This window comes from Phalaenopsis equestris, unplaced genomic scaffold (assembly GCF_001263595.1).
Source record: "Phalaenopsis equestris unplaced genomic scaffold, ASM126359v1 Scaffold233376, whole genome shotgun sequence".
Taxonomy (NCBI): domain Eukaryota; kingdom Viridiplantae; phylum Streptophyta; class Magnoliopsida; order Asparagales; family Orchidaceae; genus Phalaenopsis; species Phalaenopsis equestris.
In genome coordinates, this window is record NW_018251325.1 from 66,272 (window position 1) to 85,207 (window position 18,936).

General features: G+C 32.6%; 1 protein-coding gene across 1 annotated transcript in view; it reads right to left on the reverse strand.

Moving 5' to 3' along the window:
- The window catches only part of LOC110038639 (protein mago nashi homolog), a 30,889-nt gene extending 12,310 nt beyond the window's left edge, over positions 1-18,579 (reverse strand). Inside the window, exons 1-2 of the mRNA XM_020743528.1 lie at positions 18,272-18,579; positions 17,865-18,041 (exon numbers count right to left, since the gene is read on the reverse strand). Of these exons, the coding sequence (XP_020599187.1) occupies positions 17,865-18,041; positions 18,272-18,487 (393 nt within the window). The 5' untranslated portion in view covers positions 18,488-18,579. The remainder of the gene's footprint in view (positions 1-17,864; positions 18,042-18,271) is intronic.
- Positions 18,580-18,936: the final 357 nt, after the last annotated feature.

Sequence of the window (18,936 nt, forward strand, 5' to 3'; positions counted from 1 at the left end):
TTGAATAAAGTATTAGTAATAACAAAATCAAACGCTAAAGCAAAATCTAAAATAACTTTACCTTCTTCATTAGTTACTCCAAAACCGTAGCCACCATGAATATTTATGAAATCTTCTTCTACCACTCTACCGACATGTCCATTTAAATCTCTTCCAATAAAAATTCTTTCTGTAAGCGATATCATCTGTATTAAGTCTTCTAAGTCATTCCAAAATTTATCTTTACACCCTGTATCTAAACCTACTTGAGGAACATAAGCACTTATAATTTTAAAAATCTTACTATCAATGATAATCTTAAGGGCTATAATTCTATCCCCAATTCTATTAATTTTTACAACATTATCTTTTAAACTCTTATCTATAATTACACCTACACCATTTCTAGTGCGACTCTTACCAGAATACCAAAGTTTAAAACCTAAATTATCAATCTCCTTAGCCTTTTCTCCAACCCACTTAATTTCTTGAATACATAAGATATTAATTTTCCTATAAATCATAATATCAACTAATTCATTTTACCATTGAGAGTGCCTATATTCCAAGATCCTATCCTAATATTAGTTTCATTAGTTTTATGGACTGACTTCTTTACCCGCATTCGCCCGTAATGTGGGAACCCTTGCTTATTTAACACTACACCCGGGCGCCGGTGTAGCGGCCCTTGCACACTTTTCATTGTATTCAAGTTATACAGCGTGTCGCTTCCAGGGGACGCCCTAGCACTTACACAATGATCAAAAGAATTCATGTCATGATTTTTTCGACAAGTTTTACGCTGGCTGTCGACTACCTAACGCAACCCTCCACTTTTCTCATCTGGGCTTGAGACCGGCAACGACAGTGTTATATTATGATCTTTAATAATGTCCATAAATATTTTTTTAGGGAAAGCCATACAACCACATATCTTATTAAGAAAGTACCTAGTAGTGTCCTAAAATTTTAATTTCCTCATAATGTTCTCATGAAATTCTATCAATATAATCGTTCATTTTCCTGACTTACAATAGAAAGTCTTTAGTCATTCCGCCTTTATTCACATCTACCAACAATACCATATCAAACTTGACTCCAAATCTCTCGAATATATCTTCCTCAGTTACTCCAACAAAAAAGGATGCAAATGTTACTTTTCATTACTAGAAAAATATATAAATTCATGGATATCACCTTCTTTGAGAATCAATCTTATCTTCCCAAATATGAAATTCACAAGGAAAACTCAAAGAAATATCAAATTTGGGATCTTCTCCAAGACACACAAATTGAATCAAATCCAGTCGCTCAACCAACTGAATCAGATCCTACCACTCAACCAGCTCTACTTGAAGCACCAAACTCTTACTAAAATTGCTCCAATTATCTCTAATCCATCTCAACTTGACACTAGTGATCAGGAACTTCATGTATATAACAAAAGACAAAGGACCACTGAGCATGTAGAGGATACCCAGCAGAACAGAAACTGTCAAGAACCTGAACCAAGTCCTTCCACATCTAATAGTCATAATGATATGGATTCCTCATCTCCTAATCAAATGGGCCACGATCATCAAGCGAATGTAGCTTACGGAAATTTGTTAACATCTTACAAGGTTTTTATGACAAATCTTAATAGTGTGTAGGTTCGTAAGTCTATTCTAGCATGGAAACCAGCAATTGAGATAGAAATTCGAGCTTTGGAAAATTACAAAGTTGCCTCGTGAAATAAATCATGTAGGTTACAAATGAATATTTAAGGTTAAATACAAAGGAGAAGAAAGTGTAGAGAGGTTCAAAACCAGATTAGTAGCCAAAGACTCCACACATACATGTGAGATTGACTATCGAGAAACTTTTTCGCCTGTTGCTAAGCTCAACAATATTTGGGTTCTACTCTCTTGCAATAAACCAAGATTGGCCTCTATATAAACTGGATGTCAAAAATATCTTCTTGAATAGAGACCTTGATGAAGAAGTCTACATGGCTATACCTCCAAGTTTGGAAAATGGTTCGAACAACAGATTGGTTCGCAAGTTGAAGAAGTACTCATATAGCTTGAAGCAATCTCCTCGTAATCGGTTTGACATGTTTGCTAAACTTGTTATTGTGCCCAGCTAAAAGCTAAATCACTACAAAGAACAAAAAGCAAACATTGAAGAAATTCTTGCTTTTTGTACAAGTGGAATGATGACCAGATGTCGTAGTTCTAGCAAACATTGAAGGAAACCATAGAAGAAAATTTCCATCAAGCAATGCTCCTCCATAGCAATGTTAAGTGTGGTTATTGTGAAGCACATTATAATAGGGCAATTACTTCTTGAGGGCATGGTACGACAGGCAACACCTATCCATATCAAGAACTTAATGTCAGATAATTAGCCAAATACTATCAGAATTACAAGGTTAATTCATATAGTTAGGTGTGTGATTTCCTCCAATGTGTAACACTCAACATGCAATTGATCTGTGGCGGGACAACTAATCATTCCAACCTATACTACACACCGAGCTAAACATCCAAAAGACTGATGCTGAACCTTCCATAAAAAGGCGTATTTAGAAAGAAATTCTTAATCCACGAGTTGTACATGCACCATCAATGCCAAGAAAAAGGAGGAATTTTGCTAGTCAAAAAATGAAGAAAATAACAAGCACACACCCAAAATCACGTCTTTAATGGTAAGAAACTAGCTTTTCCCAAAGATCTACGAAGGGACATGAGCAGATAATAGAACAACATTTCGGAACAAGGGACTAAATGAATGGCTAACAAAGGAATTTGGGCTTACCATCACTCCAAGCAACTTTAGGAGAGCAATGGATGAAGTCTAACAAACTTAGGAAAATTTGTAGCTATCTACTAGCATGTTAGTTACTGCAGGTGTGGAGAGAAACATTCAATCGATTGGGTTTTAATCATTATATGAGAAGAAATAATTCAGCACTAACTTCAAGATGAGAAAGTTCATATCAGACCATCCAAATTCAATGGATTCATAGTCAATTCTTAAGGTGCTATGCCTGAACTTGAAAAGGTTGGAACCCATTACTGAATGCCTAGTGCGGAAAAGAATAATCTGGCCAAGGGGCGCCACCAATCCTTAAACTTTCAGATTTTAAGGTGTTCAAATTAGCTTGTATGAATTCCTTATTGGCGCTGGAGGCATCATAGAGTGAAAAAATCAAACTTATGCATAATACAGGTACTCTACTTGCGGCCTAAATTTCTAGGCCATTGCCCGATTAGTCAAAAATTTGCAAAATATGTATCCTCTAGAGAATTATCCCATATCATAACCAATCAATTAAGGTGCATCAACTCTCACAACTCTGTTCACACTTTGTAAGAATTCACTTGTGCCAATGAACATTGCTCGGGAATGAAATAGATTAGAGATGCTCTAAACAAGTTGCGTGCTTCCAAGCCAATCAAGGCAATTAATTCACGTTAAAACACAACCTATATGAATAACCTGATGAACTGAAGGTTGAAAAACTAAGATACGTGATAACGCAAAACACATTTTGATAATATAATGTAACTGCATCATCTTTTCCTCATTTAGAGGAACATGTTTCCAAGAGAACTGACAAAGAAAGTCATCAAACATTCAAACCTATATAAAATGACAAGAAAGTGCCTTTCAAGACGAAGCATTAACACCTCGATAATAATTTGCCATTAAACCTTGATTGGATATAAATCTGTCAATAAAGTTGTTCGGGAAAGGCTTTTTTCTAATTCATTTCTATGAATACATTCACTTGATGGCTGGTACTCAAAATAAGTGCCAAGCACTCTCATTTCAGATTAAAGGATACTGTTTCAACAACTGGCTGCAGTTAAAAAACATTCGGTTTTGTATTCAGATCTCGCAATGAATTTACATAGAAAATTAGACAGATGCATCAGTGAATATAAAATTATATTGTCAATGATTAAGAGATTTCAACCAGAACATCATCAAACAAATCACTTCGTCAAGCTTCCAAGGAAATAAAAAGCTTCATAGTTATACGCTCTAAATAAACACTTCTCAGAGTTATGCACTCAACATTTGATTCTTCGAGAACCTTTTAATCAATTAAAAGCAAATTTTGTTTCAATGAACATCATGATTTGACTACTTTGTAGTCAAAATTTCCTACAGGAAGACATTATGCTTCTAAAATTGCTAAAATGTTCTTCTGAGAACAAATGGCCAACGAAAGCCTACAGTTTCTGACTGCTATCAAATTTGTCAGCAACTTCAGAAAAATCTATGGAGGCCCACTGGCAACTAACTAAAGTTCTAAGGGAGCCCATCATCCTTAGAACTGCGATCCAACACGGTGAAAAAGGGGTGTTTGAGGCATCCATAATCCAAGTATACCGTTTCATAATTCCATTGAGGAAAACAATCAGTCATTTAACTTGATTCGCCCATCAGCAAAAAACCAGCTCATAAAAATTCTGCTGACCAAAGTTAATATCCCCCGTCATTTGGCATTTAGAGGTCTAAAAAACCAACGAACTGTTGGCCTTGTCAAGAAGCTGATGAGTTTGCTAGACATAAACCCAGCAATGAATCAATCAGAAAGAATTAATTAAAATGTAAGGAAGAAAAAACAAATGTCAGAAATGAGAAGAAAAACCCCATTAGAGAATATGAATAAAAACGGAACTTTAGGATTAGAATCCTCTCCAATTACCCTGGCAGCAGCACACATTAATGCTTCCCAACCATGCAATTACTGTCCACTGCTTGGATGGATTCCATTAAAATCACACTGGTTTTATTTAAATAACTTTATCCAAATTGGGCATATGTTTCAGCTTAGACCTGAACATTTTCTTGCAGCTATTTTGGGGAATAAAAGGTGCCAGTGGATAAATGGAGAAATTGAGGATGCTAGTACCATTATGATGTCGAAGATATGGCTTGGAGACAAATTGAAGAGACATTAAAAAATTCATCAAAGAAGTTCTGTTTTGGGGAATAAAAAATCAGAAAAGATACATTCACAATGAGGGTTGATTCATCCCAACCAACATTGACTTTTCTTCTCATTCAACAAAAAGAGAGAATATGACAACAAATAATTTCCATTGAGCTTAGTTTATGAGACTTAAATTTTAAGCATTTAACTTTAGCTTTTGCACTGAAATAAATTGTGCCATGCAATCTTGAAGTTACTAAATTTTACATCAAATTATTACACTTTTTTTAATCTATTCTTAATTCAAATGCACCATAGAAAATGTAGAGAATTCAATGTTTAAGTTTTCTTCTAAAATCCGTCTTCAAATTAGATAGGCAAGTTAAATTTGTTTTTGAGTTTGTATAATGCTAAGCCATTTATTAAAAAATCCATGTTCGATAATTCTTATTGAATATATTTTATATTTAATAAAAATTATCAATTATGTGATTTAAGATTGATTAATTAAATAAATTCCGATCATATATATATATAGTATATGCAGACATGATATACAAGTTATGAGCGGTTTAATTAGTAAAAAAGTCTCTTCTCATTGTGTCTTGTGCATTGAAATAAAAAAAGAGCCATAAAGCGCAGCATTGCACTTTCATAACACTGTTCCTATGAAGAACTTTTAATCAAATCAGCCAAATTCTAAATTGTTTTAAGTCTCTATAAAAGGGGGAATTATTTGGGGAGGGAGTGGCCAGAAACAAATAGTTCCTGCACAAAGTGGAATATAAAAAAAATTATAACCGATTTAGCTCATTTAGAGAACTATCGAAACAACTCCCTCAGATATTCTGTATCTGAAATGAGACATTTTCAAGAGCATATCACGTCATCCAGCTTTCAACAAATCTAAGATGAGTTCATAGCTTGTTTGCAAATAAATATGAGCTTTTGGAAATATCTGCAGATTTGCTTACTGCTGATATTCTGCAAATTTTTCTGTTAATATCCTAGCAGTCATTTCACCCAAAATAAAGAAACTAACTAGTACTTGAATACACAAAACGTATAAGCCATTTAGACACAAATTAATATTTGAATACACAAATAAACGTAAGCCTAAAGTTTGTCAGTAAAAGGAAGTCGAATAATCAGTCAATAGTTAATCTATAGGATTTTTTTAAACTCCAGACTAACGCAACAACCTGAAAGATCTAGGATTGTCAGTCAGCATTATCAGAGAGTTCTCTTATTTCCCATCAATTCATATATTAATTTATTAGATGGAAACCATTTTCAAGTCACGGATCAGAATCAATTTCAGCTCGTCCCAAGAGCAGTGAAAAGCTCCAACAAAGCAAACACCATGGCAAAGGCATCCTCAAATTGAAAAGTTTAAAATTTTCTTAGGCTTGTCAAAGGTTCAGTCTCATTAATAGTGATGCAAACACAAAACAGATCCGGAGTTGGGAACAAGCAGAGATGAAAAAAAATTTCTTGTCATTTCAACTACTCTCCAATAAGATTTATTTGAGCCTTTTCAAATTGTTCGCTCAGTGTATGGTGTACTACTGATTAAGTTATATCAAGTTAACTTTAAATTATGTGTTTACAAATGTAATCAAGCACCCTTGGCATTCCCCATTCACTCCTTCATGAAGAGTTAAATTTATCCACATTTTAGTGGAGGTAGAAAAGTATCTTCGACTTCTGATTAATAAATGCATGCAACTTTAATGAAGGCCATCCTTTCATCTACTTATAAACAACACTCTCTATTGGTAATGAACAATAAAGAGCGGTCAACCACAGCCATAAAGTATGATTTAAGTTTGTAATCCTAATCCACTAAAGAAAAGTTTGATATATTAAATTCTCAAAAACTCCGTCTCTTGATGCATATAATGAATTATTATCCAAGCAATCCCTCATATGCTATTCTTCCTCATTTAACCAATAACATAAAGTCTGGGCACCAAAATTCATGGAAGGACTATCACTCCTTTTTTTATGCTCTTACCCCCTTCCCCTCTTCCCATGTAGATGACTATATTTACTTCTTCTCATTCCATGAAAGAAATAATACAAAAGAAGAGGAAGACAAGCATATATCAAGAAATATATTACAATGGTGTGGGATCTTGTCAACTGAGGCTCAGGGTTAGCCAAGAAACCCAATGAAACGTCTCTTGTACAAAAATGAATTCTCTCAAAGTCTCTAGTTTGTTGGTGCTTCTAGCGGAAGATCTCTATCCACAAATCTCAAATTGTGTTGAATCAAATAGTATCAGGGCTGATGTTGACAAAAAGAGGCTACGAGAAGACTGGAGAGCTACTTTCAACCACTATGAAAATTCTGCCCAAAAAAGAAGAAAAAAAGTAATGTAACCCAAAGGAAGAGAAACATAAAATAAATTAGAAGTCCAATTCACTCTTTTGCAACAGCAACATGGCCGAGGTGACAAAGCTGTTCAGTTGGCAAGATTCAACAAAAAAAATGAGAGACTAGTCAATGGGAATGTTCACGCATCAGTGAAGATAAGACTGCAATAAAGAATAAAAATTCCAAAATAATTCTGAAGAGCAAGGAGTCTAAAAGAAAAGCCTTAGTTCAAGTCTTGCATTGTTATTTGAAAAGGAAAAAGACCATTTAAGGTGGAGGCCAAAATCGACATCCCAAAATATGATGGTTCTATCCATGTCGTGAGATAAGATGCATTGGTATTTCAATTGGAACTCTAATTCGTTCTCTATGGCTACACTTTGCAAGAGATCATATATGTTGTTTTGAAAGTCACTGACCATGCAATGGCTTGGTGGAATGCATACTTCAAAATCAGAACAATAAATTACACGAGAACACCTCAAGAGAATGCTCCACTAAGAATTATATCCTATAGGGTATGAAGCAGATGAAAGTCATGAACTATATCAAATATGACCCTCATCAACATGCTGGAAAACATACCCTCAACCATGACACCGTAACGAAGGACAAGTCAACTCCTATGAAGTACACTTCTATGCCACATTTAACCATCCACCATCCCTAAAGAGATCTGACTCTCCTCCATCCAAAATATAAGCCAATTGCATAAACTTTTTCTGGTTATTGAAGGAAATAACAAGATCAATGGAAAGAAGCCTACCAGCCTCAAGAAAATTTGTAAAAGCCTGAAGGAAAGAAAAAGGCAATAAAAAATATTCGATAATAAAATGTAAAGAAGACTGCCAGCCTCAAGAAGATCTGTAAAAACCTAAAGGAAAGAAAAAGGCAATAAAAAATCTTCGATAATAAATCCTAAACCGTCCACTTGTAGATTCAATATTTATAGTATCCATTACAAAATAAAAAAATGCAATGAACAAAACTAAATACTTCATCAATAACTCTTTCCAAAGAAGGTAAAAAATAAAGGGGATGCGAAAAAAGGTCGCTGTTTCCCTTTACAAAAGCTAAACATTTAGCTTATATATAGTCAGATTAGAGTCTATCCGTTAAGGCAGGACCAAAGGGGATAGAAAAGAGCATATCCGTCATCCAATGCCAAAGTACACAAGTAACTTTTCACCTAGTGTATACAAATCAAGCAAGAGGTGGTAACTGTCATCAAAAACATTAGTCAAAAGTATCCATTCTCTGCAAATTTTGTTCAAATACTTGGTTTGAATATTACTCCTCTTAATTGAATCCACAAGATATAGAAATAAAGATTGATCAATTAGTCAACATCGTTTTTCCATCATCTAAGAATACATAAATGACGTGTAAAGTAATCCCTCTTGAGATAGGTTGAGTAATCAGCGGTAGCCCTATCTTTGGTAATGAGATATAGCCTAAAGGGAAGTATTAAATAAACATATAAGTGAAAAAGAGAATGTCAATGTTCAAGTCTTGCTTACTTGTAATAGCCTAACTTGAGATCTACATGGGTGAAAAAAATTAAAGCCTACATGGTTCAAAAATATTTTAGTCAAACAAGGATGAAAAAAATTACACCTTGAATGACAATGGAGAAATTTAAACCAAAAAAATAGAGGTGTAAGGCAAGAAATTTATTTTCACAAATTCTTTTTCTAATGTAATAAAATTCGTATTTTTTCGTTTTAAAAAATTTCTTGCCATATTCATATCTATAATAAAGTAATTTTATGGGGTATGGGATCTTATAAAAGAAAGGTTAGAACAAAAAAAATAAGCTGATAAGCAACCAATCCTTGCCAAAAATTTAAAGTTATCTTCACTAAAAAATAAAAGTTAGACTGAAATACTCCTTAACTATATCAGGAAATAAAAAAAGAAACATCAATAATTTGTGGTAGAACACACAAGATTCTTATCAAAACTAAAGAATCTTCCACTACAAGGGGTAGTGAAGAACTCAAATGGCGTTTGATAGAGAAGCACAATGATGTGTTCCTCTCAATAAATAATTGAAGAAATTGCACGCTCAATCTCGCCTTCCCGAAATCAAGAGGCCTTTCTAAATTGAAACTGATCATCAAATTATACCAACCAAGCACACCCAATGAAAGATGAACAATTGTCATCTTCTCTAGCACATTGGAAGACATGGGAAAAGAAAAAATATTGCAAAAAGAAAAGATGTTGGGTCACCATTTATTAAATAACACAACCTAATGTGTAGTACTATCATCTTTCATCATCCCTTCATCAATTGGATTCATAAGAGTGGATCAACTGGTGAAAAAGGAAGCATGATCCAAAGATCTATAATTAGCAAGTTTGAGCTAGTTTATTATAAATAAATAAGCCTTGACAATTGACATTCCTATCCTTCTTTTTCATAAAAAGAGGCACTCATGTATGTTTTAATATAAACATAAAAACCTTTTTAACTTATTAGTGCATTCATGCATCTTTGAAAAAAAAAATTTCATCTACTTTTAACCGTGCACGCACGCGCTTGCACACATATGATAACATAGAAAAATTATTCTGCTCCTTTGCCAACTCTCTAACCTCTTCCCATGTAGAGTTCTTCGTTGGCTTCTTCTTAAGCCATATGATATCTTAGGCCTAAACAAGAGAAGGACGAGAAAAAGTTTCAATTGGAATCCTATCAATTGATGGTGACGGGCAAAAGACATAAGGGAACAAAGGAACTCTCTTGAATGAAAATTAATTCTCCTTGAATCCTAAGTTTACTTGTTAGTTGCGTAATAGAATGACCATCCACAAATGTTAATAAATTTTATTGAATCATTTTCATTGAGTATGTTCACAACTATATTCACAAGCAATGACCAACGGGAGTGTATTTCCTCATAACACTTAGTTATATCTTACGCAACATTGCCCCCTCTGACATGTTTCATCATGGGACCTATTTGCATTTGATCAAAAGATTTTTTCACAAAGAGATGATGCCAATTTGATATGATCAATTGTTAAGGGATATAGTTGCTAAGAAGTGAATCATTCCTATTAAGAAAAAATAATGATAAGATGTCAAATGGTCCTTGAGATGAGTTGGCTTGCCAAAATGCAAGCAATCCCTTAAGAGAGTAGGTCCAATTGGAATAGAAATGTGATTCCAAAAAACTCTACAATGTAAGATGCTTAAAGAGATGCATATAGCATCAAAGCAACATCATGAAATATATGCAAGAAGATCCTTTAGGATGCCAATTCAAAATCTAAAAATGCAAATAGTATATAAGAAATTAGATTTTGACAAATGATACAAATGAATATTTTGATTTTCAACGTTGTGTAATAGAATGGGCCTTTTATTGATGATTTGAAAGAGAGAATGCACACAATCTAAAGTTTCCAATAACATCCTACCATGAGGATTTCATGTACAGTTTAAAAATACAAGCCCGCACACCTCTTTCTACTTTTTACCTTTCTCAGTATATGATTTTGATTATTTTTTTTTTATTTTTGAGGTCAATAAATGATAATGTTCTTTGGCTCTACTTCTCAACCTTCTGAGCAACCCTTTTTGTAATTGGTTTACCTCCATCTTATATAAACGAGGTTCAGCCTCTTATAATGTGCCTCTACTGCACTTCATCCCACCCGCATACCCCTCTCCCCAACAAACCCCATAACAACATTCTTTAAAATTAAGCATCTAACCCACATGTGGTTTAGACTAAATGCAATAACAAATGCTAGTAGTGTAACTGTTCATAATTTACATAATTTTATATATATTACCATATTTATACAAAACTAAATTAGAAATTTTCATTTTTATTATCATGACATGTTTGTCCTTTTAAGGGCATTGTGCTTATTATTTTCACCTCGTAAAAATCAGGATAAATGTGGACAATTAAAGCATACTTCACGCATTTTTTTCTTTTATTTCTTCTTGCTATGGAGAGACACATTCACCCCTTTCAATTATTTTCCTTTCAGATATTTTCATCTCCTTTCTGTAATATGGCTTCAAACAACTATTTACCATGATTCTAAAGACTAGCACAAAGAATTGCTATATGAAGGATCAAACATTACTAATTCAACCACCTAGTTAAACGGATGATTATCAAAGTAATAAAAAAAATATAATAGAACTTTTATGAGAAAAAATTTACCAAGGATTATAAGATGGCCTTAAGATTATAAAAATAGGTACACTTTATACATAAACTTTAGGAGGCTTTAGAAATGAAAAAACTTTCCAAAATGCATTCAACAACAACAAAACCTTTATCCCACTAAGTGGGGTCGGCTACATGAATCCTTTTTCTTCATTCCGTCCTATTTAGTGTCATATTTTAATTTAATCTTAATAAATTAAGATCATTTTTTTATAAAATAAGGCCAAGTTTTCATTGGACTACACCTGCATTTCATAACATAACTCGAATCTAAAACATCTACTCTTCTAATCGGATCAACAGATGGTCGGCATTTAATGTGACCAAACCATCTAAGACGACTCTCTCTAATTTTGTCTGTCATTGGAGCTACACCACTATCATGTATATATTCATTTCACATTTTGTCTCTAAGTGTAAAGTCAATCATCCACCTAAGCATTCTCATCTCAGCAACACTTAACTTAGTTTTATGCTTCTCTTTTAAAAGTCAACATTCAGCGCCATAGAGCATTGTAGGTCTTGCCACTATCTTATAAAATTTTTCTTTCAGTCTAAATAATACTTTTCTATCACACAATAGGCCCGAAGCATTCCTCCACTTCAACCAACCAACTTGAATTCTACTAACAACATCCCCATCAATATCACCATCACTCACCATCACTTCATTTTGAACAATAGGCTAGAGATATCTAAAACGTTCACAAATTTTAATGGTTTGATCACCCACAATTACATTTCTGACACTAGAGCTATCACTACTAAAATTACATTCCATATATTTAGTTTTAGTTCTACTCAAATGAAGGCCTTTAGACTCCAAGGTAGACCTACATAATTTAAGTTTTTTATAAGCTTTTTCTCTCGTCTTATCCACGAGAAGGATGTCATCACCAAATAGCATAAAACAAGGTACATCCTCTTGTAAGCGTCCAGTAAGACCATCCATAACTAAAGCAAAAAGAGATGGGCTTAACGTCGATCCCTAATGTAAACCAATAGAAATAGGAAAATATTTGGTCAATCCTCCTTCCGTTCGAACACAAGTAACAGTTCTTGTATGCATATCTTTAATGACTTAAATATAAGTCATATCAACACCTTTCTTCTCAAGAACTCTCCTAAGGATGTCTTTTGGAACCTTATCGTAAGTTTTTTCTAAATCAATAAAAATCATATGTAGATCCTTCTTATTTTCTCTGAACTTCTCCATAAAACCTCTCAATAAATGTATAGCTTCCATAGTAGACCCGCCCTGCATAAATCCAAATTGATTATGAGAAATTTTTGTAATACAACTCAACCTATATTCAATTACCCTTTCCCATACCTTTAAAGTATGACAGATCAACTTAATTCCTCTATAATTTGCACACGCTTGTGCATCCCCTTTATTCTTAAAAATGGGAACCAAAATATTCTTCCTTCACTCCTCAGGCATCTTTTTAGTTTTAAAATAATATTAAAGAGTTTAGGAAGTCAAGAAACTCCCAAAATCTCCTAAATATTTCCACACTTCAAATAGGATATCATCCGGTCCTACAAACTTTTCACCCTTGGTTTTCTTTAAAGCCTTGTCAACTTTTTTACTAATGCAATGGTAAAAATGAAACATTTTATTATTATTAACGATAATAAGATCACTAAGATCAATCGTACTTTCCGAAACTTCATTAAAAAGTTTATCAAAATAACTCACCCACCTATTTTGAATATTTTTTTCTAAGAGAAACACTTTTTTTCATATTTAATAAATTTTACTTGAGTTAAATATTTATTTTTTTCTCTTTGTTTGGCTAGTTTATACATGTATTTTTCACCCTCCTTAATATCTAATCTATTATAAAATATCTAATCTATTATATTAATATCTAATCTATTATAAAGATCATTAAAAGCAGAATTTTTAGCATCGCAGACGGGTTGTTTGATATTTTTCTCAGTTTTCTAAGCTTTTACTTTTAAACCAATTTTTATAACAAAGCTTCTTATATTTTATCTTTTCTTACACATTATTATTCCACCATAAACTATTTTTATTTATATAAGCTTTTTTATTTTGATTCTCCAAATACAACTTTTGTCACTTGTTTAATAGTATTTATTACTTTATTCCACATAGAATTTGCCTCTTCATGAGCATCCCAAATTTTGAAATTTTGAATTTTACTTATAAAAATAATTTTTTTTGTGACTTTTCGATACCTCCATCTAATTTTACGATGATGATTCCTGGTATTTTTTTTATTTTACAACTTTTTATCTTATAATCTATAACTAATAATCGATGTTGAGTACTTAAATACTCACTTGAATTTACAATCTTTGCATTCTCAACGATTTCTTCTTCTCATAAGAAAATAATCAATTTGTGTTTTATTAGATCTATTCTTATAAGTAATAATATGTTCATCTCTTTTCTTGAATCATCTATATGTTCATCTCTTTTCTTGAATAAAGTATTAGTAATAACAAAATCATACCTCAAAGCAAAATCTAATATAGCTTTACCTTCTTAATTAATCCCTCCAAAACCGTATCCACCGTGAATATTTGTAAAATCTTCTACCACTCTACCGGCATGTCCATTTAAATCTCTTCCAATAAAAATTTTCCAATAAAAATTCTTAATTCTTTCTTCAAGAGATATCATTTGTATTAAGTCTTCTAAGTAATTCTAGAATTTATCTTTAGAACTTATATCTAAACCTAGTTGAGGAGCATAAGCACCTAAAATAGTTTGGGGGGAGCTTAATAAAAATCTTAGTATCATCAATAACCTTAAAGGCTATAATTCTTTCCCCAACTCTATTAATTTTTACAACATTATCTTTCAAACTCTTATCTGTAATTGCACCTACGCTATTTATAGTGTGACACTTACTTGAATACCAAAGTTTAAAACCTAAATTATCAATCTCCTTAGTCTTTTCTCCAACCCATTTAGTTTCTTGAACACATAAGATATTTATCTTTCTATGAATTATGATATCAACTAATTCTATTAATTTACTAGTGAGAGTACATATATTCCATTAATTTACATGTACATTTATCAAAATAACTCACCCACCTATTTTGAATATATTTTTTTAAGAAAATCAATTTTTTAATTTCATATTTAATAGATTTTACTTCAGTTAGCTTTTACTTTTGTTAAATTTTTACTTTTCTTTTCTCTTTGTTTTACTAATTTATACATGTATTTTTCACCCTCTTTAGCATTTAATCTATTATAAAGATCACTAAAAGCAAAATTTTTAGCATCACAGATTCTTCTCTTAGACTCTCTACGGGTCGTTTGATATTTTTTTTTTGATCTTTCTGCTTTTTTAGTAGTTTTTACTGTTAAACAAACTTTTATAACATAATTTCTTATATTTTATCTTTTCTTGCACATTATTATTCCACCACCAATTATTTTTATTTATATAAATTTTTCTTTTGATTCTCCAAATACAACTTTTATCACTTGTTTAATAGTGTTTGTTACTATATTCCACATAAAATTTGCCTCTTCATGAGCATCCCAAATTTAAAAATCTTGAATTTTACTCATAAAAATAATTTTATTTGTATTTTCAATACATTTATCTAATTTTACAATGATGACTCCTGATATTTTTTTTTATTTTACAACTCTTTATCTTATAATTTAGAACTAATAATCGATGTTGAGTAATTAAATACTCACTTGAAATGACCTTAACAATTTTTACATTCTCGACGATCTCTTCTTCTCATAAGAAAATAATCAATTTGTGTTTTATTAGATCCATTCTTATAAGTAATAATATGTTCATCTCTTTTCTTGAATAAAGTATTAGCAATAACAAAATCATACGGTAAAGCAAAATTTAATATAACTTTACATTCTTAATTAATCACTCCAAAACCGTAATCACCGTGGATATTTCTAAAATTTTCTACCACTCTACCGACATGTCCATTTAAATCTCTTCCAATAAAAATTCTTTCTTCAAAAGGTATCATTTGTATTAAGTCTTCTAAGTAATTCTAGAAATTATCTTTAGAACTTATATCTAAACCTAGTTGAGGAGCATAAGCACCTAAAATATTAAAAATCTTAGTATCAACAATAATCTTAAGGGCTATAATTCTATCTCCAACTCTATTAATTTTTACAACATTATCTTTCAAACTCTTATTCATAGTTACACCTACGTCATTTCTAGTGCGACTCTTACTTGAATATAAAAGTTTAAAACCTAAGTTATCAATCTCCTTAGTTTTTTTCTCCAACCCATTTAGTTTCTTGAACACATAAGATATTTATCTTTCTATGAATCATGATATCAACTAATTTCATTAGTTTACCAGTGAGAGTACATGTATTCCAAGATCATTTCCTAATATTAGTTTCATGGACTAACTTTTTTACCCACATCCGTCCGTACTGTGGGAACCCTCACTTATTTGACACTAAACCCGGGTGTCAGTATCGTGATCCTTGCACACTTTTCACTGTATTCAGACCATACAGCGCGTTGCTTCCCGGGGATGCAATAGCACTTACACACTGACCAATAATTCATGTCATGATTTTTTCGATAAGTTTTACGTTGGTTGCCGACTACCTAACGCAACCCTACACTTTTCACATTCGGGCTTGGGATCAACAACAACATGTGAGAAATAGATAGACAAAATTTAATGGAAAAACAACTAAATACAAAAGCAATTAATAAAAAAGCATATAATTCTCATGAACAACATAAGCTAAAAAAATCATTTCAGGACTTCATGCAATCATTTTTAATTGAATTAAAATAACATCATAGCTCTCTAAATTTAAAAATTAGAAGATTAAAATATTGAATATATGACATTATAATAACCCTTATAAAATAAAAAAACAAGGTGATAAATCATTTCTAAAAATCCAACAAGAATTAGCTATAATAACAAGAGCATGAAGTGAACGAGGTGTAGATAGAGATTTTGTAGGGGTCTAAGTTGAATTATCAGAAACCACATTTTCCCTTACAAACAAAAGCCCCATAAAATAACCAGCTCGTTAGTGCTCACCTTAGAGTTGCTATATCAATGAGATGAAATAAAGGGGATGTAAAAAGTGGCATGCAGAGTTGGATTTCACCCACAAGAGCATATTTAGTAGCTACAATGGCATCAATATTGTGGAAAGTAGGTAGCACTTGGCACGATACATGATGTTTGGGTGATCCAAGAGGCTTTATAATGTCAAAAATCAAGCTTATTAAATTTTAGTATGTTTCAAAATTATATGTTAACTTTTGATAATTTAGAAGTTTCTAGAAGCTTCTAAAATATTGGTAAACCTTTTGAGTGCATCCAGGAATTTCCAAGAGAAACCGATGAAATAGATGTCATAATAATTATTCAAAAATACACATCTACTCCCTTCATCGTCCACACCACAAAAGGATGAAAATTTGCATGTTTTTGAAAGCTTAAATGAGAGGTTGTTAGGATATTTATGATAATTTTTTATTTTGGTGAAAATAGATTTGGATAAAATCTGGATTTGAATTTTGACTCATAAATTCTTCTAAAAGGTGAATTTTAAAATGTTAAATTCCACTTTGAAACAAACAAAACTATTCCTCCTCATTTCTATTTTTCATTAAAATCTTTTAAGCATCCTCCTAAATCCCATCACCAAAAATTACTATGGCCACCTCTAAGTATTTTAAGTATCACTTGTGTTTCTTATCAAAATCAAGTGATTTAAAACTCAATTTTCTGACTCCGTTCTTCGTAACATTGGCTAACTGAACATTTATCATACCACAGAGCTTCACAAGTCATGGCTTCATCTTTTATTCGAGTACTCATGAGGAAAGAATTTTGCATGTGTGGGAAAGCTAATTATAGTTTACATTATCTCAATTGCATGCTAACTTCTCAAAATCCCCTTTTATTTCACATGATAGGATAATGTGTATACATAACTCCGCCACAAAGACAAAACAAAATTCTTTATTGATTCCATAAGCATTCAAAATTCTTAATTCATGATCATTGAGCTTCGCTAATGCACCCTTTAATTGGGTTGAGATAGTGGTAAAATAATGAGGATGAATTTGCAACAAAATCAATAATAAAAAAACACATTGATGTTTCTATGAGTGTTTGACGATCAATATTCTATCGAGTAGCAACATAATCTCACATTCCAAGTAATTGTTGATGCTACGGACATGAAAGACCTGTGTTAGCTATAATCAGAATAGATGACAAATAACTGGGAGGAGCAAGTTATCCTGGGACCTAAATGGAAATTTGGAGCCATGACTAGGAAGATTATTGCTCAGGTGACCAATATAGAATGGTTAACAGCAAATGGTTAAGAAGGGAGTACAAGGAAAAGAACCTGAACGAGGTAATAGAAGATGCGCAGACCCTCAGGATCCTTGCTACTCTGGACGTCAACGAGGGATCCAATCTTTGATGTGGTGAAAGAGATGTGCTCGTTACCCATCACAATTTCTAATTCCTGTCTCCCTACCCTATCCGGTTCCGGCCAGTTATTATCATCTTCCTTCATTATCTGTAGGTAATACAAACAATTGCATCAAAACCATAACTCCTGTAAAAAAAATTAAGAAAAAAAAGGTCATCTGAGCAATGCAAATAAACGCCTTTCAAAAACCTAACACAGAAGATCCGACAACAGGAACCTTTCTCGCGTCAGCAACCCTAACTCAAAACAAGCGATCCACCGTTGTTTTGAGACAAACAAAAGGCGTAGAAAAGTAAGGATTTGTAATGAAAATAGACCTCGCTCTCGGAGATGATGCGGCGGCATTCACGGAGGACGGCGGGGGTAAGGAAGACCTCTTTGCGGATCATAGTGTCATTCTTGTAGTTGGAATTGTTAGCGTAACGAAGCTTTCCGTCGGGGCGAAACTCGAACTCCAGGAACTCGTGCCCGAACTTTCCCTTGTGACCCACGTAGTACCGGAGGTAGAACTCGTCCTGATCGTTCCCCGCCATAGGTCAACTCGAACTCCGTCGAGGTCTCCTCGGGCTTTTCCCTCGCGGCTGCAATGGTGGAGAACTTCTGATTCCTGGAAGTACTAAACTGCTCCCCTTTCCGCCCTAAATAGTAGGAGGATTTCCAAAAATACCACTTAAATTCCCAAGTATTTAAATATGTAAACCCTATATTTCAATTTCTATGCATAAAAATAAATATTTTTTTTTTAACAATCAAAATAATAATATTTTTAAATAATATGAATAAAACTGTGTATTGAAACTGTATGGAATCAAACGAATTTGATTGATTAGATTCCATTCGATTTTAAAATATATTTTAATTTTTGGCTATTTAGTTGATTTTAATTTTTATTTAACCAAGTAAATTGGAAAACCAAATTTTATTTAAACTATCATATTCTATTTTGATTTCGTATCCAACAAACTTTACATTATATACAATA